Below are 24,482 nucleotides of genomic sequence, written 5' to 3'. Positions count from 1 at the left end.
CAGTTGATCTCAACTAAAGCCAGTTCAAAAGATAATTGCAACATTGTATATCAGGTCCTTGGTCTCTATGGCTGTTGTCGGGTAACCAGGATGCATTTTGGCTCACAGTCCCTGGAGCTTGCTGCTTTAAAGCAGTACTGATCCTTTGCTGACTTAAAGACACACCACGGATTTAAAAAAAAAACAGGATCATTACACTATGGGCCCTGACAAAATTGCTCCAGATCTTGCGCCCCTAGCCAAGCTGTTCCAGTGCAGCTACAACACTGGCATCTACCCAGCAATGTGGAAAATTGCCCAGGTATGTCCTGTACAAAAATCCAACCCAGCCAGTTACCGGCCCATCAGACTACTCTCGATCATCAGTCAAGTGATGGAAGGTGTCGTCGGCAGCACTATCAAGCGGCACTTGCTTAGCAATAACCTGCTCAGTTTGGGTTCTGCCAGGGCCACTCGGCTCCTAACCTCACTACAGCCTTAGTTCAAACATGGACAAAAGAGCTGAACTCGAGGTGAGGTGAGAATGACTGTCCTTGACATGAGGGCAGCATTTGACAGAGTACGGCATCGAGGAGCCCTAGCAAAACTGGAATCAATGGGAATCGGGGAAAACGCTCCTCTGGTTGGAGTTGTAGCTCGCACAAAGGAAGATGGTTGTGATGGTTGGAGATCAATCATCTCAACTCCAGGACATCATTGCAGGAGTTCCTCAAGGTAGTGTTCCTAGGCCCAACCATCTTCGGCTGCTTCATCAATGATCTTCCGTCAATGATAAAGTCAGAAGAGGGGACGTTCGCTGCTGATTTTACAATGTTCAGCACCATTTGTGACTCCGATACTGAAGCAGTCCGTGTAGAAATACAGCGAGACCTGGACAACACCCAGGCTTGGGCTGATAAGTGGCAAGTAACATTTGTGCCACACAAATGCCAGACAATGACGATCTCCAACAAGACAGAATCTAACCATCTCCCCTTGACATGCAATGGCATTATGATCACTGAATCCCCCGCTATCAACATCCTGGGGGTTACGATTGACCAGAAACTGAACTGGAGTAGCCATATAATCAAGAGCAGGTCAGAGGCAGCACAAGTCAGGAGTGTGATGGAATACTCTCCACTTGCTTGGATGGGTGCGGCTCAAGAAGCTTGATACCATCCAGGACAAAGCAGCCCGCTTGATTGGAACCCCATCCACAAACATTCACCACCGCGCACAGTGGCAGCAGTTTGTACCATCTACAAGATGCACTGTAGCAACGCATTATGCTCCTTGGATAACACCTTCCAAACCTGCGACCTCTACCGCCTAGAAGGACAAGGGCAGCAGATGCATGGGAACACCGCCACCTGCAAGATCCCCCTCCAAGCCACACGCCATCCTGACTTGGAACTATATTGCCGTTCCTTCGCTGTCGCTGGATCAAAATCCTGGAACTCCTTTCTTAACAGCACTGTGGATGTACCTACCTTGGACTGCAGTGGTTCAAGAAGGCATCTCATCACCATCTTCTCTTGGGCAATTGGGCATGGGCAATAAATGCTGACCTGGCCAGAGAAAGCCACATCCCCTAAATGAATTTTTAAAAAAAAGTCAAAAATACCAGATGACCTTTTTTTTTAAAAAAAAAGCATCAGTCATTTTTCAGTTTTAAAACACAAATCCTCATAATTTAACAAAAAATGAAAGCACTCAACACTATACTTTCATGATTTTAAACATTATTTCTTGGCCCATAATATGTGGTGGTCAAATGACAAAAGTTTTTCAAATCCGTCTGTTTGCTAATACCAGGTAGCAGCTTTTTGAATCTGTATAGTAGCCTCTCCAGTGTTGTGCCAATACTACATTCAGTAATTTAACAGAAGTCTTAAAGTTTTTTATGTAGGCTTCCCATTACTTTTTATATTCTCTACATCATGTGATAAAACCTAGAAATCCATTAGCATTTTTTTTTTCTGGCCTTTATCAGTCCAAAGTGCTACTTTTAATGACCTTTGAACCTGTACTCCCAAATCTTTGTTGCTCCACAGCACTACTTCCAGTCAGAGACTACCAAAATGTTTCACCTTGCGCTTACTGACATTGAATTTCATCTGCCTTTTTAAAGCTCATTCCCATAGTTTATCAATATTCTTTAGCTTCATTTTGGCCTTACAAAATATTAGGTGTATATAATTTATTTATTCCTAGGTTCAATTAATTCAAAATTCATGCAAATATTAAAATGCTAACTAGAGCAGGGCAGTGGGACTGACTGGATTGTTCTACATAGAGCTGACATGGACTCAATGTGCCTAATGGCCTCTTTCTGTGCTGTAATGACTCTGTCTCTATCAAATTTCACTTTCTTCCTTGGGTCTGTATCCAAATCATTGAGGTACACAGTGAACAGATGTACCCACAGAACCAAGCTCCATGAGACACCACTACTTCCAACGGCTGAGAAACTACCCTTAATTTCTACTGTTTTCTAACTTCTAACTAATTTTTAGTCCCGTTTTCTATCTTCCCTGTAAATCTACATCCATTAATCTTCAATAATCTCAAGCCCATGTAACTGCATCCACTTCATTTCCTCCATCTCCCATGTTTGTTAATTCTTCAAAGGATTCTGTGAGCTTTGTCAGGTGTGTTCATCTCTCTTGAAATCTGCACTGGCAACTTTTAACTTTTTTTTTTCTGTTTTTGCTCTCAATCTAGATATGTAATAATTTCATCCTTTAAAAATTCCATAATGTTCCCTACCACTGATGTTGAACTAACTAATCATTTGGATTAGTTCTGCGTTCCTGTCTAAAAATGGGTACCACCTTGGCTGCTCTCCAATGTTCCAGCACCTTCTATAGTGTCCTGAAATGTTTCTAGGGCCATGGCAATTTTCTCATTTCCCTCAGGATTATAGGATGTATTTGCTGTTGTTTTGTCTTCCTTTAGCTTAACTAACTTAACTAAGATTTTCCTTTTTATCCATCAGGTGAACTTTTTTTTACTTTTGTCGCCCTTTCTTGTGCCTGACTTTTCTCTTGTTCTTTGGATCTGTCGGCTTGTTTAATCGTTACCAGGTTACTTTTTCTTTTTTGTTGGCCTTTCATCTCGTGACCTCTTGAAATTCCCAGTCTGTTCACCATCTCTCTGCCACCCAATCTCCTTTGTATACTCAAAGTATTAATTTTTCTGTATTTTTATTAATGCTGAACTTTGTGATTTTTCAAAGTTCTAGATGGAGTCCGGAAGGTCAGGTAACCTCATCCACTCTGAAAGGACAAGACAGAAGTCTTGGTTACCAAAGCAACAGAGAACACAGATCAAGGATCATCTTCTGAAAAAGAGACTGCAGGGCTAACACCTGAAGAACAATGGGTTTTGCCCTCCCAGACTTTCGAGTTGTAAAACAAGGAGTCTCTAATTCAGACAATGCAAATGTACTAGGCAGCTGGTAACACCTGGAACAATGGAAGGCCCAAGTGGCTCTGTGAAACCAGACTTCTGGACTCTGCAAATTGGAACTGTCAATGACCTTTTGGCTTTTAAGTCCAGATAAATTTCAGATTTTCTGAAGCCAAACAGGCTGTAAGAGAAGAAACCAGCGGTTGCAGCCTCCCAGCAGACTGTAAGAAAGGAAGACAACCAGCAGTGGCAGCTAGAGAAATGTGGGGGGGGGGGCGATGGGTGGTGGGTGGGGTAGCATCTGCTCTCTGAAGCTTGATACAATGAAAGGCTGCAAAGACATGAACCTGTTTCGAAACTTGAAGCTTGCAGAGAAGTAGAAGACCAGCAGGATCACCGGGAAACACCTTATTCACAATGTCCAGGTCAGAAGTGCCTGGAGAAGTGAGTTTGAAAAGATCTGAGATTGAACCCATGGCAACCGGGAGGAGTCTGGGACTTTTAACTGCAAAGGATTTTGCCATCAAAAAGACATTATAACTGTGGTGTGACATTTTCAAGTATTTTATTAAGTAGTAGGCTGAGAGGTGATTTGACAGAGGTATCAAAATCATGAGGGGTCTGGACAGAATAGATGGGGAGAAGCTGTTCCCACTTGTAAAAGGATCGTGAATGAGAGGGTGCAGATTTAAAATAATGGGTAAGAAAAGCAAAAGCGACATGAAGAAAAACTTTTTCATGCGAGTGGTTAAGGTCTGGAATGCCCTGCCTGAGAGTGTGGTTGAGGCAGGTTCAATTGAAGCATTCAAAAGGCAATTAGACTGTTATGTGAGAAGGAAGAATGTGCAGGGTTACGGGGAGAAGGCGGGGGAGTGGCACTAAGTGAATTGCTCTTTCGGAGAGCTGGTGTGGACACGATGGGCCGAATGGCCTCCCCTGTGCTGTAACAATTCTGTAAAGAAAATACCTTTCTTTGTAATTTGGGATTTCAGCTATTTACAAAGTTCTACATAGTTAACAGGGATTTCCTTTTTAGTTACGTTAAGTCTTAAAATGTGAAGTCTTGTGTCATTCTTTGTTCGTCTGGGGGCTCATATCTCACTTTTAACGTTGGGGTTCTCACTGAGGTCGTAACAGTGTTCAGTCTTGCCCTCTAACACCAGTTCTATCTAAATCTAAATAAACAGTCCTGATAGAGGACCAATAGAAAGAGGAATAGGCAATTCACACTCTTGGCTCCACTCTGCCGTTCCGTTAGACCCTGGCTGATCCTTCAACAACTCCTTTTTTCCACCTTTGCTCTATATTCCTTGATACCCTGACCTAACATGCATCTATCTCTGTAGTGTGCTCCAATTGTCCCAACATCCACAGCCTTTTGGGGAAGAGTGTTCCAAATTGCTTATGTCCTTTTGTGTGAAACACTGCGACCTGATCTTGCTCCTGAATGGCCTGGCTCTAATTTAAGATTATGTCCTCATTCTTGATTTCTTCACGAGAGGGGAATAGTTTCTCTGTATCTACCTAAATGAATCCTTATTAAAATTTTAAATATCTCAATCAGTTCAACTTGTTTTAAGTATCCAACTCCATTTAGAGAAGTTTAAAAAAAAAAATACTGTTTACTCAATGAAATATTTTCAGCTTCACATTTTTCATAGTCTCTAATTATCATTTAAAGTAAAATTAAGTTTGACTTTTTGGGATGTTGATCTCTTCCTCTAATCTTTCACCTGAATTTTATTTTTCAAAGTAAACATCTAAAAGTACTCTTATTCATGAGCGAATGGCACAGCAATGGAAACAAACATATTCAACGTTGGGGTGATGCATTGTAACCACCATATGTTGTACTGTGCAGAGGTGGCTTTGAGCCCAAGTGGGGATTGCAGTTGGAGAATAAATGTCCCTTCCTCCCTGCCCCTGAGGGGGGAAGGAAAATTGGAATTCACAGTAGGTCAACGTTGTAGATCATTGAAGGCCTGTGTCAGAATTTCAACTTTTTTCACCATTTTTCCACAGAGGGGGTTTGGAAAGAAGTTGCATTTAAATATTGTTCGTAAACAAAAGTGTCTTCAGTTTCTAAACCAAGCATAGAGATAAAACATGGCTAAAATGCTAATGAGCTAGGCATTGAAGTTGTGTTCCCAATGTCTAAAAGCATTATGTAAATCTTTCGCCTGTCTCAGTAATTGATCAGCACCTCACCATGTTATCTTGGAAAATTCCTGATCCTGCCAATCAGCAAGGGTTGTGTGGCATAAACCCTCCCCTCTGCCAACAGAGACATGCTGAGCATAAGATAAAAGCAAAATACTGCAGATGCTGGAAATAGTCAGTTGGCCTGGCAGCATCTGTGGAGACAGAACACCGTATACTAAATTGAAAAGTACACCGATACAGTCATCAATGTACCAGAAAGAGTTTGGGGGGGGGGGGGGGGGCCTGAGTAGGACTGGAACAAGGAGTGTTCTGCATAACCACAGAATGACGGGCATAACCAGGACCAATGCGGGTACCCATAGGAACAACTTTTATTTCCGCCACGTCCAGCATGATGCCACTTCCCCCTTTTTTTTTAACCTCGTCTCTCGTCGCCATCTAAGGCCCCAAGCATTCCTTCCAGGTGAAGCAGCAATTTATTTGTACTTTCAATTTATTATGCTGTATCCGCAGCTCACTATGCGATCTCCTTTACGTTGGGGAGACCAAACGCAGATTGGGAGACCACTTTGTAGAACACCTGCGCTCGGTCCACAAGAATAATGCGGAGCTTCTGGTTGCTTGCCATTTTAATTCACCACCTTGCTTTCATGCCCACATTTCTGACCTCGGCCTGCTGCAGTGTTCCACTGAAGCTCAAGGAGCAGCACCTCATCATCTTTGGCACTCTACAGCCTTCTGGACTGAACATTGAGTTCAACAATTTCAGACCATAACCTGGTCTTAAGCAAAAACATGAAAAACAAGTTTTTGAACAGAACAGTTCATTATTCTGCACTTGACACTCTCTGGACAAATGCTTTGTCTTTTACTTCAAATATTACCACTCCTTTTTGCCTTTTTTTTCCACGACAGCTTTGCCATTTAATCTCTCCCACCCTCTGTCAGACTTTCCCTTTTGTTCTTCTGCTCTCCTCCCCCCTTTCACTTGCTCAAAATCTGTTACATTTCTAACCTTTGCCAGTTCTGATGAAAGTTCATAGACTTGAAGCGTTAACTGTTTTTTTTTCTCTCCACAGATGCTGCCAGACCTGCTGAGTATTTCCAGCACTGGTTTTTATTTCATGCTGCCTAAGGTTTTTAAATAGAAAGTTGCCTGGGCAAACGTTTAGCAGACAAGGTTTCAATACCAGAGGATAATTAGAAGATATTTTAAATCAAGAAAGATAAGTTATTGATGTGTGGAAGTGTAGTACATTTGTTATTTTGTATTATTACACAAGGACTATTTGTGCTGATTTGAGTTTGATCAGAGCTACTGGTTTGTACGTTAACTTGTTTTCTGAGAAATAGAAGAGCATAATGTTTTGTTGTAAATCTGCCAACTGAAATTGCTGAAGCATAAGAGTGTATGTGCGAAAGGCACAATTTCTAGTTCCTGTGTTAAGGAGGAGGTATTGTCGCATTTCATAACTGGATACGGGACACTATCATTAAGCTGTGTGTATACGCATGCGTGTCTTGGACTCTGAAAGATTAAAATTCACTACAGTTAAGAGAATCAATCAGGATTAACCGCAACCAACATGGTGGGTATGTTGAGTTTAATCAGTTTAAGATGGGATAAAACACACTAGATATACAGCAAGAACATATGACTGAGACAAGTAATGAGTACTGGTCCAAATCGAGCAGGACAGCTGGCATGCTCGGATAGCTAGTTTTTCTCCTCGGTGTCTCATGTCTTCATGATTTCTCAAACTACCCAAGAGTGTTAGCATGGATCTGCCCTTAGAAGTTTTTCTCCACTGCCTACTGTACTGGGATCTGCCAAATTCTCTTTCTTTGTACTCTGTTTTCCAGGGATCGACCTGGATGGATTATTGACCAGCCTTGAGTCTTATAAAAAATGTACTTTATTTTGAAATGCCCTATAAAATGTCAAGTCCCTTGTCTAAAGTATAGTTTGAAAACCCACCTTTAATGTTATCCACCTGACATTAACTCCTTGAGCTTTTGCACATACCTTGTGTCCTTGATAAATCAGGCCTAGGCCTGGCATCATCCTTTCCTTATCTCAAGCTATTCTCCAAATCAATTCCATCTTCCCATGAAATGCTCCCCCTCTGGCTGTCAAAGATAACTTTTGAAGTTCCATTAATTTGGATCACCATGTCCTATCACCATTTATTTATGCCTAAAGCTGTTCATAAGGCCTGTTAATGGGCTGTTCTCATTTCTTAGACTATTGAACTACAGGTGTTCACTAAAGTAACTTCTGTTCTACTTCCACACGTTAATGAGCTTGTGTATGTCAGTAAGGATCTTAATTAGGCAATGTTAAATGAAGGACCTAACATTTTTGTAATACGGTTGTTTGTTTTAAGTGTCTGCCGAGTTGCTCTCCCATTATGCCTTGTTTGACCTCTTGAGGCTATTACAGCTGTCATCACCTAAGAATAATCATTCCAGTAATCCGTTACTGGAGAAATGAAACCTTATGCAGTTTCTAGGAAAATGAAACTTAAGGCACTAACCTATTCCTTTACCTCTTTCAAGTTGATTTTCGTTTATATATACGCGTTAGGTGTATTGCTAATATCTAATGTGGCTTGAGAAGAAAATCAAACTCTTGTCAAAATCCCCCCGTCTCCTACTCTTCATTTCTCCTGCTTTTGTGCATCTCATCCTTTTCTAAGGTTTTGATCACAGCCAAGATTGCTTGTCTTGCTAGTTAGTCTCTTTACCTGCCTCCAGCTCCCTGAATTACTGCGGACTCCAGGAAATAACAATTACACATACTCCTAGCTCCCTCACGAACATCATCTAACTCTTAACTTGCCTTCCTCTGGCACTGCACCAACTGCTGCAGCTATTAACCATACCAATAGTTCCCTTGCTCTACCGTCAGCACTCTGGCCCTTATCAGGCATCAGCCTCTGCTGTCCTTTCTTGTTCATTTCCTGGTTCTGCATCCTCAAGTCAAAGGGCTGAATACTTAAATGTGCCTGGCATTCAGTTGACGTGGATATTAGCTGCCAGATCTTGATCATGTTAAACAATAATGCGGTTACATTTTTTTTACTTTAGATATTTTCTTGGCTTAACTGCTTTCTTGGTGAGCCTTTACTCCTGTGTCCCCGCGATGCTTTCACTTGTTCAGATATCTAGGTAAATTTGAAGTGTACCCAGGCCTACTTGTTAGTTTTAGCATGTGATGTTGAGGATTTTTATTGACTTTGGAAGGTAGTGGAATAGTGCTACACTCTAAACTGCCAAACAAAATTATTAAATAGTAAAATAGTGAAATCTCATGTAGTCTGGATAAGAAAGGGTAATCAGGCTCAAAAGCGCTCTCCCCACTATTTATGGACTCATCCATGTGTCCACGTTGTTGTTTCTTCTTTTGGAAGAGGCTAAGTAAACAGACCTGTGCAATTCAGAGAAACTTGCATCAAAAATTATACTGTAACCCTGAAAAGGTGATTAGGCCAAGACTTAGAAACCCCAATCCGTGGTCATTGCCCAATTTTATGTCATTGTTCTGCTATGAAGTTTGTTTCCCAAAAATACATCGAATGCCTTCTTGAAAGACTGCAAAGAGTCATTCATTATTGCCAACTCTGGGATACTGTTCAATAGGTTGGTCACCTTCAGAAAAATAAAACTAACACATCCAGCCCCATTCCCTGCTTTTTCAATTTAAATAGTTCACCCTGGTGCCATGATCTCAAACAATTTATCCATTTGTGTGTTGTTGATGCCCTTAATTTTGGAAGCCTGAGACTGATTACGTATAAGTATGCATCTTCAGGAAATTCAAACCCAGGTTATGAGTCTATCTCGATAGCTCAATACACTTAGACTGGATCATTCTTGGCTCGCTTCTCTGGAGCCAAAATTTCCTCCCTTGAGGAAGGGGGTCCAGAGTTATATGGAGTATGCCAGGCATACTTGAAGCCTTCTAAAACTATTTGATCATGGCTCTAGTTTTATAATAACCACTTCAGTCCGTAGAGTCCAGAATTCTGTTGGTTTTGTCAGCAGTCAGCTGATATGTTGTCACCACTCCCATGTCTTCCTCCTTTCCCTTCACCTTCAGCCTACACCCAACCAAGTTATAGAATCAGAATCATTTGCTGCATAGAAGGAGGCCATTCAGCTCATCAGATCCATGCTGTGCTCCATACCTGAATTCTGTTCACCTATTTGCTTAATTTTTTTATTCGTTCCTAGGATGTGGGCATCACTGGCTAGGCCAGCATTTATTGCCGATGCCTAATTGCCCTTGAGAAGGTGGTGGTGAGCTGCCTCCTTGAACTGCTGCAGTCCATGTGGGGTAGGTGTGCCTACAGTGCTGGTAGGAAGGGAGTTCCAGGATTTTGACCCAGTGACAATGAAGGAACGGCAATATAGTTCCAAGTCAGGATGGTGTGTGGCTTGGAGGGGAACCTGCAGGTGGTGGTGGTGTTCCCATGCATCTGCTGCCCTTGTCCTTCTAGGTGTTAGAGGTTGCGGGTTTGGAAGGTGCTGTCTAAGGAGCCGTGATATATTGCTGCAGTGTATCTTGTAGATGGTTCACACTGCTGCTGACGTGCGTCAGTGGTGGAAGGAGTGAATGTTTGGGGATGAGGTGCCAATCAAGCGGGCTGCTTTGTCCTGGATGGTGTTGAGCTTCTTGTGTTGTTGGAGCTGCACCCATCCAGGCAAGTGGAGAGTATTCCATCACACTCCTGACTTGTGCCTTGTAGATGGTGGACAGGCTTTGGGGAGTCAGGAGGTGAATTGCTCGCCACAGGATTCCGAGCCTCTGACCGCTTGTTGCCATGATATTTATATGGTTACTCCAGTTTCTGGTCAATGGTAGCCCTTAGGATGTTGATAGTGGGGGATTCAGTAATGGTAATGCTATTGAATGTCATGAGGTGATGGTTAGATTCTCTGTTGGAGATGGTGATTGCCTGGCACTTGTGTGGCACGAATGCTACATGCCATTCATCTGCCCAAGCTTGGATGTTGTCTAGGTCTTGCTGCATTTCGACACGGACTGCTTCACTATCTGAGGAGTCGCGAATGGTGCTGAACATTGTGCAATCATCGAACATCCCCACTTCTGACCTTGTAATTGAAGGAAGGTCATTGATGAAGCAGCTGAAGATGGTTGGGCCTAGGATACTACCCTGAGGAACGCCTGCAGTGATGTCCTGGAGCTGAGATGATTGACCTCCAACCACCACAACCATCTTCCTTTGTGCTAGGTATGACTCCAACCAGCGGAGAGTTTTCCCCTGATTCCCATTGACTCCAGTTTTGCTAGGGTTCCTTGATGTCAAGGGCAGTAACTCTCCTCACACTTTTGGAGTTTGGCTCTTTTGTCCATGTTTGAACGAAGGCTGTAATAAGGTCAGGAGCTGAGTGGCCCAGGCAGAACCCAAACTGAGCGTCACTGAGCAGTTTGTTGCTGACCAGGTGCTGCTTGATAGCACTGTTGACTACCCTTTCCATCACTTTACTGATTTTTGAGAGTGGACTGATGGGGCGGTAATTGGCTGAGTTGGACTTATCCTGCTTTTTATGTACTGGACATAACTGGGCAATCTTCCACATTGCCAGCTAGATGCCAGTGTTGTAGCTGTACTGGAACAGCTTGGCTAGGGGCATGGCAAGACATTTTCTCATATGAACATTGATTTTAAACTGTTGCTGGAGTGAAGAAAGGACTTGTTTTAAAAAAAAAAAAATCACCAGACGCTTGGCTGGAATAGCATTTGCATACTAACAGTGCTTGTGAAGACAAAGGTCTATTCCCTGCTCCAATAAACCCAAAGGAATTTTGATCACCAGACATTGAAGGCAAGGAAGTGCATTCCAGGCCCTGCTAAGAAGATACAATCCACAGAGCCAGGACTAGTTAAACCCATAGCCATTGCCGATCTAGTGCCTTCAGTTGTTTCTTGATATCATGCGGAGTGAATCAAGTTGGCTCAAGATTGGCATCGGTGATGCTGGGGACCCAAGGAGAAGGCTGAGATGGATCATCCACTCTGCACTTCTGGCTGAAGATTGTTGCAAATGCTTCAGTCTTATCTTTTGCACTGATGTGCTGGGCTCCCCCATCATTGAGGATGGGATACTTGTGGAGCCACCTCCTCCAGTTAGTTGTTTAATTGTCCACCATTCACGATTGGATGTGACAGGACTGTACAGCTTACATCTGAACTGTTGGTTATGGGATGGCTTAACTGTGGCTATTGCATGCTGCTTATACTGTTTGGCACGCAAGTAGTCCTGGGTTGTCACTTCACAAGTTTGACGCCTCATTTTGAGGTATGCCTGGTGCTGCTCCTGGCATGCCCTCCTGCACTCTTCATTGAACCAGGGTTAATCCCCTGGCTTGATGATGGTAGTGTGAGGGATATGCCGGGCTACGAGGTTACGGATTATAGTTGAGTACAATTCTGCTGCTGATGGCCCACAGCGTCTCATGGATGCCCAGTTTTGCATTGCTCGATCTGTTCGAAATCTGCCCCATTTATCACAGTGCCACACAACACGATGGAGGATGTCCTCAATCTGAAGACAGGACTTTGTCTCCACAAGGACTGTGCAGTGGTCACTCCTCCCAATACTGTCATGGACAGATGCATCTGCGACAGGCAGATTGGTGAGACAAGGTCAAGTATATTTTTCCCTCTTGGTTCCCTCACCACCTGCCGTAGATCCAGTCTAGCAGCTATGTCCTTTAGGGCTCGGTCAGTAGTGGTGCTACCGAGCCACTCTTGGTGATGGACATGGAAGTCCCCCACCCAGAGTACATTCTGCACCCTTGCCACTCTCAGTGCTTCCTCCACGTGCTGTTCAATATGGAGGAGTACTGATTCATCAGCTGGGGGAGGCGGTAGGTGGTAATTAGCAGGAGGTTTCCTTGCTGATGTTTGACCTGATGGCATGAGACTTCATGGAGTCTGCATCGATGTTGAGGACTCCCAGGGCAACTCCCTTCTGACTGTATACCACTGTGCCGCCACATCTGCTGTTCTGTCCTGCCAGTGGCTGGGACGTTGTCTTGTAAGGTATGATTCCGTGAGTATGACTATGTCAGGCTGTTGTTTGACTAGTCTGTGGGACAGCTCTCCCAACTTTTGCAAGTCCCCAGATGTTTGTAAGGAGGACTTTGCAGGGTCGACAGGGCTGGGATTGCCGTTGTCATTTCCGGTGCCTAGGTCGATGCCGGGTGGTCTGTCTGGTTTCCTCCCTCATTGACTTCGTAGCAGTTAGGTGCGACTGAATGGCTTGCTAGGCCATTTCAGAGGGCAGTTAAGAGTCAACCACATTGCTGTGGGTCTGGAGTCACATGTAGGCCAGACCAGGTAAGGACATTAGTGAAGCAGATGGGTTTTTACAACAATTGGCAATGGTTTCATGGCCATCATATGACTAGTTTTTTAATTCCAGATTTTTTATTTATTGAAATCAAATTCCTCCTTCTGCCATGGTGGGATTCGAACCCATGTCCCCAGAGCAATACCCTGAGTCTCTGGGTTACTAGTCCAGTGAGAATACCACTACACCACCACCTCCTCCACACTTGCCATTGAAAGACATTTGCTGAATGGACCCACCTCTGCAAACTATCTATATTCACTTGTAATCTGTTTCCTTCTAAAGTCCTGACTACTTCACAATTTAGTACCATTTTCAAATTTCAATCACAGAACTAACTGTGCCCTGCTCAGATAGTTAAGCAACCCTATGGCACCCCACGAGTGACAGGGACACATTGGAAAGCAGTCCCATTTGTCTACCTTTTTAGCCAGTTTGCAATCCATTGCGCACTGTCATCAGTGTTACCACGGTACTTAATTTTTACACAAATTCTTTTGCAACACATAGATGATCTCTGCCTGCCTTGGAAGTGCTGGCAGCCATGATCTTCACATTCCGACATTTGCCTGACTCTTCCCCTCTCAGACCTTCAGGCAGCTTGTCCAATTTGAGCCAATCAGGCTGAAAAATACAGAATGCTGCCTACTAGCTTTAAGTAAGTGTCTGTTAAGCTCTGAGGCTGGCAATCAAACATAATTCAGACCAATTCCATATAATGTTTGCATTCAAATTGAATGGCTTAGTCACTTACTCGAGAAGTGTGGCTAGTTGTTGCAATTATTGTATCAGGAATAAACAGGTTATGTTTTCTGTGAGTGAAGTTGCTTTTAAACTGAGCGTGGCTCAGTTGGTTGTGCACTCGCTTCTGAATTGCATGATTGCGGTTCAAGTCCCACTCCAGGGCTTGAGCACGAAGATCAAAGCTCACACTCCAGTGCAGTACTGAGGGAGTGCTGCAGTCGGGGATGCCATCCTTTGGATCAGACGTAAGTTTGCCAAGGCCCCATCTGCCTGCTCAGGTGGATGTAAAAGTTCCCATGGTGGTGTTTTGAAGAATAGCAGGAGAGTTATCCGTGGTATCCTGGCCAATGTTTATCCAGCAATCAACATCACAAAAGCAGATTATCTGGTTATTATCACATTGATGTTTGTGGAAGTTTGTGGGCAAATTGGCTCCATATTTCCTACATTACAACTGTGACTACACTTCCGTTGTGACTGTAAAGTGCTTTGAGACATCCAGTGGTAAAGCACTATATAAATGCATGTTTTTTTGTGTCAAAGTCACTCATGATTGACCTATTAATATCAAAATCACTATGGAGGTCGCAAATATTGGACTCATATGTTTCAACCCATAGTAAGACTGTCAGCATTAACCTCCATTACCAGTTTTGCCTATAGATGATACTCCAGCACAGTGTTAAATGACCCATCATAGTTAACTTTAGGTCAGGAACAAGATTTTTTTTTTGATTTGTGGTTGATCAGAGTACAATATCTAAGCCACTTAGTGATACTTCCGTTCTCAGTTTCTGGTTAAGAATAAATAAGGAAATCATCTGTAGTGTTTTTAAACACAGCAACATTAAGCTCCTAATAGTTGTTTTTTTTTTGTTTGGAAATATAAAAGGCCTGAAATTTATGGGCTTTTTGACAAACTGTCACTGTTTGCTGTCATTGCTTCTCTGATGGCCATAACTTCAAGATTTGGCACAAGCACAGATTAACGTGTCCATCTTGATGTTGCAGTCTGTCATTCAGTGCTGCACCATAGGTTGCTATGGACACCAGCCCCACCAACCCAAGCCAATAGTCCACAAAATCAATTGATCTGGTGAGATCTACCCGTTTTCTGCTGTTATCACCGTTCAAATTCCAATATTAGGTTAAGCCTCGTTCAGTGAGATGCAACCATTTTTAACAGTGATCTGTGTAATAACTACTGCTAAACAACTGATCCGGCCTTGAATAGAATAATTTTATTTCTGGGGAATGTTAAATGTCTCCATCATGATTAATTATAAGACTTGAATAATTAAAACAATTAAGTTTTTTTTTTCATGGTATTTTAACTTTTGCCTGAGCCCCATGTGTATGTTCCAATCTTTATTTTGTTCTCTGAATAGTAATGCTTTACTTTTCCTCGTTTGTTGGCTGAGAGAATTCTAAATGTGATTGGCTGCTTGGACAGCTTGATGACATCCTTGCAGCTTGATGCTGGGAATCCCCATTAAACTATGCTACAATCAATTGCATGTCGAGAGAGTTAGAGTTCTTGCCACAGTTCACTAGATCTCAGCACCGCTTTCATCAAGGTCAGCGGCGACCACCCTTGCTTCACCACTGACTGCAGAATCAGGGTGATCTTTGTACTGGAAAGGGTATGGGCTTGGTTGCTCAGATCTGGGTGACTAACACCGAGCTTGTGAGCAGTTTGGGCCAGCCTGAGACAGGGAATGGGGAGGAGAATGGAATTTGTGCTGAAGATGATGGTTTCAGTCTTTAGTGGTTAGTTGGAAGAAATTGTGCTTATCCAAGACTGGATGACTGATGAGCTGTTGAAGGGTTTAAGCATATGAACAAAGAACAGTACAGCACAGGAACAGGCCATTTGGCCCGCCACGCCTACGCCGATCTTGATGCCTGCCTAAACTAAAACATTCTGCACTTCCGGGGACCGTATCCCTCTATTCCCATCCTATTAATGTATTTGTCAACATGCCTCTTAAACGTCATTATTGTACCTGCTTCCACCACCTCCCCCGGCAGCAAATTCCAGGCACTCGCCACCCTCTGTGTAAAGAACTTGCCCTGCACATCCCCTTTAAACTTTGCCCCTCTCACCTTAAACCTATGTCCCCTAGTAACTGACTCTTCCACCCCGGGAAAAAGCTTCTGACTCTGTCCATGCCTCTCATAACTTTGTAAACCTCTATCATGTCACCCCTCCACCTCTGTCGTTCCAGTGAAAACAATCCTAGTTTATCCAACCTCTCCTCATAGCTAATGCCCTCCAGACCAGGCAACATCCTGGTAAACCTCTTCTGTACCCTCTCCAAAGCCTCCTTCTGGTAGTGTGGCGACCAGAATTGCACGCAATATTCTAAGTGTGGCCTAACTAAAGTTCCGTACAGCTGCAGCATGACTTTCCAATTTTTATACTCTATGCCCTGACCAATGAAGGCAAGCATGCCGTATGCCTTCTTGACTACCTTATCCACCTGCGTTGCCACTTTCAGTAACCTGTGGACCTGTATGCCCAGATCTCTCTGCCTGTCAATACTCCTAAGGGTTCTGCCATTTACTGTATACTTCCCACCTGCATTAGATCTTCCAAAATGAATTACCTCACATTTGTCCGGATTAAACTCCATCTGCCATTTCTTCGCCCAAGTCTCCAACCGATCTATATCCTGCTGTATCCTCTGACAATCCTCATCACTGTCCGCAACTCCACCAACCTTTGTGTCGTCCGCAAACTTACTAATCAGACCAGCTACATTTTCCTCCAAATCATTTATATATACTACAAAGAGCAAAGGTCCCAGCACTGATCCCTGCGGAACACCACTAGTCACATCCCTCCATTCAGAAAAGCACCCTTCCACTGCTACCCTCTGTCTTCTATGACAGAGCCAGTTCTGTATCCATCTTGCCAGCTCACCTCTGATCCCGTGTGACTTCACCTTTTGTACCAGTCTGCCATGTGGGACCTTGTCAAAGGCTTTACTGAAGTCCATATAGATAACATCCACTGCCCTTCCTTCATCAATCATCTTTGTCACTTGCTCAAAAAACTCAATCAAATTAGTGAGACACGACCTCCCCTTCACAAAACCATGCTGCCTCTCGCTAATAAGTTCATTTGTTTCCAAATGGGAGTAAATCCTGTCCCGAAGAATCCTCTCTAATAATTTCCCTACCACTGATGTAAGGCTCACCGGCTGATAATTTCCTGGATTATCCTTGCTACCCTTCTTAAACAAAGGAACAACATTGGCTATTCTCCAGTCCTCTGGCACCTCACCTGTAGCCAATGAGGATGCAAAGATTTCTGTCAAGGCCCCAGCAATTTCTTCCCTTGCCTCCCTTAGTATTCTGGGGTAGATCCCATCAGGCCCTGGGGACTTATCTACTTTAATGCTTTGCAAGACACCCAACACCACCTTTTTGATAATGAGATGACTGAGACTATCTACACTCCCTTCCCTAGGCTCATCATCCACCAAGTCCTTCTCTTTGGTGAATACTGATGCAAAGTAATCATTTAGTACCTTGCCCATTTCCTCTGGCTCCACACATGGCTATGGTGGAGAGGTAGAGTTGGGTGTCATCAACATGCGTAATGAAGCTGACCCCATCCCCATGGTTGATACCACAGGGCAGCAAGAAGAGGAGGTAGGGGCTAAGAACAGAATTAATGGTGCAGGAAGAGAAGCCATTGCTGGAGATACTCTAGATAGGTCAGAGTGGAACCAAGTGAAGTTCGGAATCGCTGGAAAATATGCGGACAATGTGGTTGACTGTCAATGAGGTTAATACCCCACCATCACTGTCACAGGGGATGTCATTTGTGACTTTGATTTAGGATGTTTTGATGCTGTGGCAGGGGCAGAAACCTGATTGGAAAGATTCAAACATGGAGATGTGGGAAATTTGAGATGGAGAAAGATGCAGGTTCAGAGATAGGGAGGGGTGGGGGGGAACCCAGGGCAAAATTTTGCTTTCTATGGAGGGGTGAGGGGGAAAAGCAGCACTGACAGCTGAACAAATGGTATAAATCTTTGGTGACGTCACTGTAGGTTATAGTTTTCCATCCCAAATTATATTGAATGCTCCTATGTCAGGCTCTGCAGAAAAGCCCAATTAGAAAATTCAGCGTTTTACTGTACTACCAGTTCCCCCGACTTTAAAACAGCCAAAGTAACCTGTCTCTTGTGAGTAGTATTTGCTGCCCTCCCCTGCTCAGTTGGTGCCTTTTATACCAGAGTTCCTGCTCCTGATCACTATCCAGTGACACGTGCTGTGTGTGTACGGCTGAGGATGGGATCGGCCTCAGCTGTGATGCCAGCTGACCCTTGCCCCTTGGTTCGTTAATGAAGCATGATCTCGAATGAGGAACCAGAGGACTGCCCTTACCTGAGACTGAGTTATAGGCTTCAGGGGAGGAGGGGAATAATACCAATTTAAAGAAAGCTCCATTTAAAATAGCAGACATTTACACTCAATGTAAAATAAAGTGAGTACTAATGTACAGCAGGTGTGCAGGGATTAAAAGATTAGCTTATTGGTTGGCTGTTTTGCATGCTGATGTTTATATGCTGCTGTTAACAGTTCATTGCTGGAATACAAGTAAAGCTTATTTTAAAAAAAAACATTTTGATCCTGAATTATATGTGTAAACATGGATAATAAACTTAAGGTGGCTCCATTTAAAATGATACAAATTAGTAAAGATTCTATGGTAACTTGGTGTTAATATCCTAGTTTGAGCCGACTTTTTTCTTTCAAGCAGTATGTCTGGCTTTGCCTCGTTTTAAAGCTTTTTGTTTTAATTATGGACATTGTGATATTTTGAATTCTTTGATTTAAGATGTCATATATTGAATGTGGTACTTGTGCAGGCTATCCGTTTTATGTAGGCAAGCTGAATCGAAGCATTAACGTGCTGAATATCTGTCCCCTCATTATATAAACACACATGTATACAGGTATGTATGAGATCTGAAATAAAAAGGACAGAAAATTTTCAAAATACTTAGGAGGTCTGGCGACATCTGTGGAGAGAGAAGCAGAGTTGGTGATTTCGGTTGATGACCTTTCGTCAAAACTCGACAACCTGAAATGTTAACTGCTCCCCTCTCCACAATTCCTGCCTAACCTGAGTATTTCCAACATTTTCTGTTTTTTATTTTAGATTTCCCGCAACTGCAGTGTTTTGCTTTTTAACATACAATATCTCTCTTGCTCTCTATCTCAGTATAATGTGTTTATAGCTTTATAATAGTTTAAATGCCTTGTGTATGGCATACACTTCCTATAAATGTTACAATTGCTTCCTGTACTTGTTTTTCCCTGTTACATTATTTCTGTCTGTAATAGTTTAAAAACCTCCACCCCTAATTCCATCTTCAAGGACGATAGATGGTGCTGTTCTTACATTCCAAGTGTCTCTGCTTTTTTTTCACGCTCCCCTCTCCCAATTCTTCCCATTTTTTATAACCCCTGTCACTGCTTTCCCAACTGTTCCCTGAGATCTGGTTTTAAGCTGTGTGGTGCTAAAGCAGTAAAAATACAATAATAGATTTAAAGAACCTATAGCCAGCAAATGTGGTTATGCATCTTTCATGCAGCCCTCTTTCCACTGTTCCGCATCTTAGAATCACCTCCCAGTATATCAACACCCAGCACACCCTCTCCCTAACAAATCCATATCCTGCTAATTCTATCTTATTGCTTCCATGTCCCACAATCATTTCTGATACCATTATGCCTCCAACATCCCCATCCTGCCCCTTCTCCCTCACTCCAATGAGCCATTCCCGTAACCTTGCATTCCTCACCCTTCCCACAGGCCCGTGCCCCCTTGCCTGCATGCAACATATGGGGTATCTTGGTTTTGAATTTTTAATTTGTCTTTACAATCATAATAAAGAAGGTCACTAATTTGAAATTTCCACAAAAATCTGAACTTTCATATCTAATACATCACATGCTGCTTGAATTTAGGACAGCAAGTTTCCAAATATCATTTTAGCTCATTTATATTGCTGTCCCCTGCTCTGTTTGGTATTAAAAATGGTTGCTGAATCAGATGTGTGTGTGTGTGTATCCCCTACCACCTACCTATACTAGGGGCAATTTATAATGGCCAATTTACCTATCAACCTGCAAGTCTTTGGCAGTGGGAGGAAACCGGAGCACCCGGCGAAAACCCACGCGGTCACAGGGAGAATTTGCAAACTCCGCACAGGCAGTACCCAGAATTGAACCCGGCTCGCTGGAGCTGTGAGGCTGCGGTTAACCACTGTGCCGCCCTATTTGCTGATTAAGTGATTTATTTTCTTTTTTATTCATTCATGGGATGTGAACATCGCTGGCTAGGCCAGCATTTATTGCCCATCCCTAATTGCCCTTGAGAAGGTGGTGGTGAGCTGCCTTCTTGAAGTGCTGCAGTTCGTGTGAGGTAGGTATACCCACAGTGCTGTTAGGAAGGGAGTTCCAGAATTTTGACCCAGCGACAGTAAAGTAACGGCGATATAGTTCCAAGTCAGGATGGTGTGTGACTTGGAGGGGAACTTGCAGTTGGTGGTGTTCTCGTGCATCTGCTGCTCTTGTCCTAGTTGGTAGAGATTGCAGGTTCGGAAGGTATGTTAGCTGTATTGCTGTCTAAGGAGCCTTGGTGCAGTGCATCTTGTAGATGTTAAGCACTGTTGCCACTGTGTGTCAGTGGTAAAGGGAGTGCATGTTTGTTTGCGAATGGGGTGACAATCATGCAGGCTGCTTTGTTCTGGATGGTGTCGAGCTTCTTGAGTGTTGTTGGAGCTGCACCCATCCAGGCAAGTGGAGAGTATTCCATCACACTCCTGACTTGTGCCTTGTAGATGGTGGACAGGCTTTGGGGAGTCAGGAGGTGAGTTACTCGCTGCACGATTCCTAGCCTCTGACCTGCTCCTGTAGCCATGGTATTTATATGGCTACTCCAGTTCAGTTTCTGGTCAATGGTAACCCCTAGGATGTTAGTGGGGGATTCAGCGATGGTAATGCCATTGAATGTCAAGGGGAGATGGTTAGATTCTCTTGTTGGAGATGAGCAAGCAAAAGTGTAGCAGTGGAATATAATTGTTACTTCTCCAGATATGCCTGAGGTTATATATTCTGTATTGCCAGTGTTAATGGTCAGATAAATATACCTCTGCTGTGTATAGAGAGGTGAGTTTCTTTTGGGGTTTAGTTCTCCTTTAAACCGTGAACAAAATTGAAGCCTTTAGTTTCCATCTTGGGGTTTACCAGAATAAAAAAATGTACTTTTTTCACAGGCGTGCACAACACTCCTTGTATGATTCATGCGGCATTACCTAGGACCAAGGTTTAACTGCTGTTTACAGTGTTTGACCTGGATAATGCTATCACATGACTTGGTACTGGTGAGGTTATTTGCAGTAGCAGTTTACTAGTTCGTATTTTGGCTTGCTTCGGGGAGGGGCAGGTGAAGGTGTTCACAGGAGAGTCCACAAAATATTTGCTGCTTTCTCTGCTTGTTATTGCTGTTCTGATGTGAAATCAAATTGTTTTATTATTGTAGATATGATTTTTGTGAAGTGATTTGCTTTACTCAGAGCTAAACAATAGCTACATTCAATTTAGAATGTGTTCTTAAAATGTTAGCTGTTCATTTATGAAATGATGCAGAAAACTAGATCATTTTAATCCTTTATCTTGCACTAGTGACTTTCTTTAATTTCAAGCTAACTTTATATTTTACATGCATGTAATTTACTGGTGAATAATTTAAGTACAAAATACACTTTTGGTTAACTCTCTGGTTTTCAATTCTGAACATGATATCACAGCTTTAATATTAAAGGTAATTTAATCTTGGTTATCTTTTTACAGATATGCCAATATTTGGTCACTGTCCAGCGCATGATGATTTTTATCTGGTGATGTGTAATCATTGTAATCAGGTTGTAAAGCCCCAGGCCTTTCAAGCACATTATGGTGAGTTCAAAGTTTATTCAATACATTTTAAATCTATATAAATCCTAGCTTAATTTGCTAAACGTTTTATTCTTCGTTTTATATTAGTGGAAATAACTTTCCTGTAATTTTTCCCTCAATCCAAGGTGTCCCAAGTGATATTTTATCTCTGACATTGTGTACCTATTGTTCTTCATTTACAATCTCATCTATTTAGTTGACTTGTCCTTGACAAATTGCTACCATGGAGGGCAGGAAAAGCTTGGGTTGTATGAAAAATGGCAAATTGTTACATGATGAAGTTCAGATACATGTTGCATTGTTGACTTTCGTAAAGCTTGTGGATCTATTCCCCAAAATTAAATCAAAACTGCATACAAATCATCATTAATTTGTGCCCAAAATAGAGCAGTATTTTCAGACGATATAGTAGACTTCAAAATAAGTACAGTTTAATGTGGAACACAAGCTCTGTAATTGCTTTATTTTGATTTTGAACTTAACTGTGAGATTACATGGAATATCATATAGGATAAGTGGTATTGCTCACCAGAAGATGCATTATTTAGTGCTGGAGTGTTATTAACAAAGTGTGATGGGGGAAAGTAAGTGTGACATTCTTAGGACGTTGATGCGTTATGCAGGCCTTTTAATATAGATGTGCATATGTGTGTATATAAAATACTCTAGTTTAAAAAAAATTCATGACGTTCAAATCAGCTGGAGCTTTAATTAAAAGCAAAGGGATTTAATCTTACATCCATATAAAACTTCCATCATTTTGTAACATCTACAAATGTTGCATAACCGTCTGGACTCGGACTCAATCCTGTGTTCATTATACTCTGTTCCTCAGGCACTGCCAATGTCTATTGGCTTTACTGATGAATCCCTTTTTATGAAAATTATTGTATTGTTAAGGGCTTGGAAAATTTTCTATATTTAAGTGATTGTGTTCTGGCCTCTTTTGCGAGCCTGGGTTCCCTAATGCCGTGCTGCATGTCTGTTGTCTAATGAGAATTCTGAATCATCATGAAGAGCCAGGTGGTGTTGCGAAGTACTTTGCATCTCAGTGACCTAGTGTTTGGCATCTCTGTTAAAGGTATTGATAGAACAAAGACAGAAATCTAATGATCCTTTAAATTATATAGGAACACAAGTTGCCAATAGTTTTCCTCGGTTTTGAAATGTTTTTTATGGGAAACTTGATGGTCAACAGTTTAATTTATGGGACTGAGTCATGCTGCTACCCAATATCTCTATATGCTTCTGGTCTAAGCTTAATGTTGAACAGTGTATCCTTTTTGTAATAGGAAGCTGGTTTAGCTTCCTTTCTTGATGGAGAAGTCTATTTTAGCTGAGACTGTACTGTAAAATGTGGCATGCATGTAGCTGTTCCATTACTGCTGTTTAAAGCTGTTATATGTTGCACCGATTTTCTCATTACGGCGTCATCCGAGTAATCAAAAGTTACTTGAGCAACCCAGATATTTGCTATATAATCGGCACTTAGATTCTTTTTTTGGTGTTTGGCACTTCCAATGCTGCCTTCTGTAATCTCCATACCTGCCTCAGTTGTAGTCACACCCTCTTGTCCCTGACCACAGACCAGATCTGAAGTACTTAACATAAGGGGTCTGACTGCCTTCTGGAACAGCATATCCAGGTACTTTGTCCCTCCCTGATATATCGCACTGTCCGAAGCTCAGACTCCAGCCCATCAACTGAGCCGAAGTTCAAACTGCAGACATCTACTGCAGATGTGATCGTTGTGGATCACACTGGTGTCCACCAGCTCTCGCATGTTAGAGCTGCAACACATCACCTGCCCTGCCATCTCTATTGTATTTTGTTTAGCTAATTAGTTTTTCCAGTTTTGAAATACCACTCAATTGTCCATGTATAGTTTTTAAATCTAGGTAATCTTTATTAAATTAAGTTATATGCTATATGTTTTTACTGTAACTTAGCTCACAATTCTAATTTAACCCTATTTGTTTATATATCAAGCAGCACTTCTTACCTCCACTTCACTTCACCGAGTTCCCACACTCAACAAACTCCCTTGCACTCTGGTGAGATCTGCACTTGGGTGAAACTGCTCTGTGCCAAACCTGTTGTTAATTCACTCACTGTTCTACCTACCCCTGTTGAAGTGTTTAATTTCCTGGCTTAGTTTAGACCAGTGCCCTAGTTTAGAGAAGGAAAATACTCACCAGCCAATCATTTACCTGCTTTTCTTTGATGCCACACTTTAATTGTTTTTTGAATGCTTGATCAGAAAGCGGCCTGTCCTCTCCGAACAGAGCTACTCAACTCCTGCTCCTCCTGATCTTTGGTCTCCTGTGCTGTTGCTCTTTTTATATCCCACTCCAGTCTCACTTAGTTCCCTCTCCTGGTCTTCTGTTGTATCTTCAGTTCACCAGGTTCTGTTGGCCAAACTAGTTTTAGGCACATTTGAATAGTGATAGAAATAACTGGTATAAGTACCTTTATTGCTGAAAGTGCAATTTGGCACTCAACACCATTCTGATTAGGGCCTACAGTTACCAGACAAACTGAGTTTCACGAATGTAAATGAAGGTTCTATCGTGTGATTCTCAAACATTGTTGGGGGAGAACGGTTCTTTGCTTGCTTGATTGCTCTATGTTTGCATTTCTCTCGTCAAAAAAAAGTGCCTACAAATTTGCAGTGCAACATCATTTTGCATAGAGAGACTAACTCTGTGGGCAAGAAAAAAAAAATTACCATCTTAAAAATTGATTTTAAAGTAGAGCAAGTGTCTAGTTTTTATCTTCAACCAATTCCTATAGTCAGTATGATCCCACCTCAAATT

The 24,482-nt window shown here is 42.4% G+C and overlaps 1 protein-coding gene across 2 annotated transcripts in view; it reads left to right on the top strand.

Annotated features, from left to right (window-relative positions):
• The window catches only part of LOC137380048 (ataxin-7), a 143,994-nt gene that overhangs the window by 48,589 nt on the left and 70,923 nt on the right, over positions 1–24,482 (top strand). Inside the window, exon 3 of one of the 2 annotated variants that reach the window (XM_068051583.1) lies at positions 21,562–21,666. The exons of the other annotated variant lie outside the window; for it this stretch is intronic. Coding sequence (XP_067907684.1) covers positions 21,562–21,666 — 105 coding nt within the window. The remainder of the gene's footprint in view (positions 1–21,561; positions 21,667–24,482) is intronic. 2 annotated transcript variants of the gene reach the window in all.

Source organism: Heterodontus francisci, chromosome 19 (genome assembly GCF_036365525.1).
Source record: "Heterodontus francisci isolate sHetFra1 chromosome 19, sHetFra1.hap1, whole genome shotgun sequence".
NCBI classification, from domain to species: domain Eukaryota; kingdom Metazoa; phylum Chordata; class Chondrichthyes; order Heterodontiformes; family Heterodontidae; genus Heterodontus; species Heterodontus francisci.
Note: the sequence above shows the minus strand (reverse complement) of the source record. Positions and strands in the feature narration are given on the sequence as shown.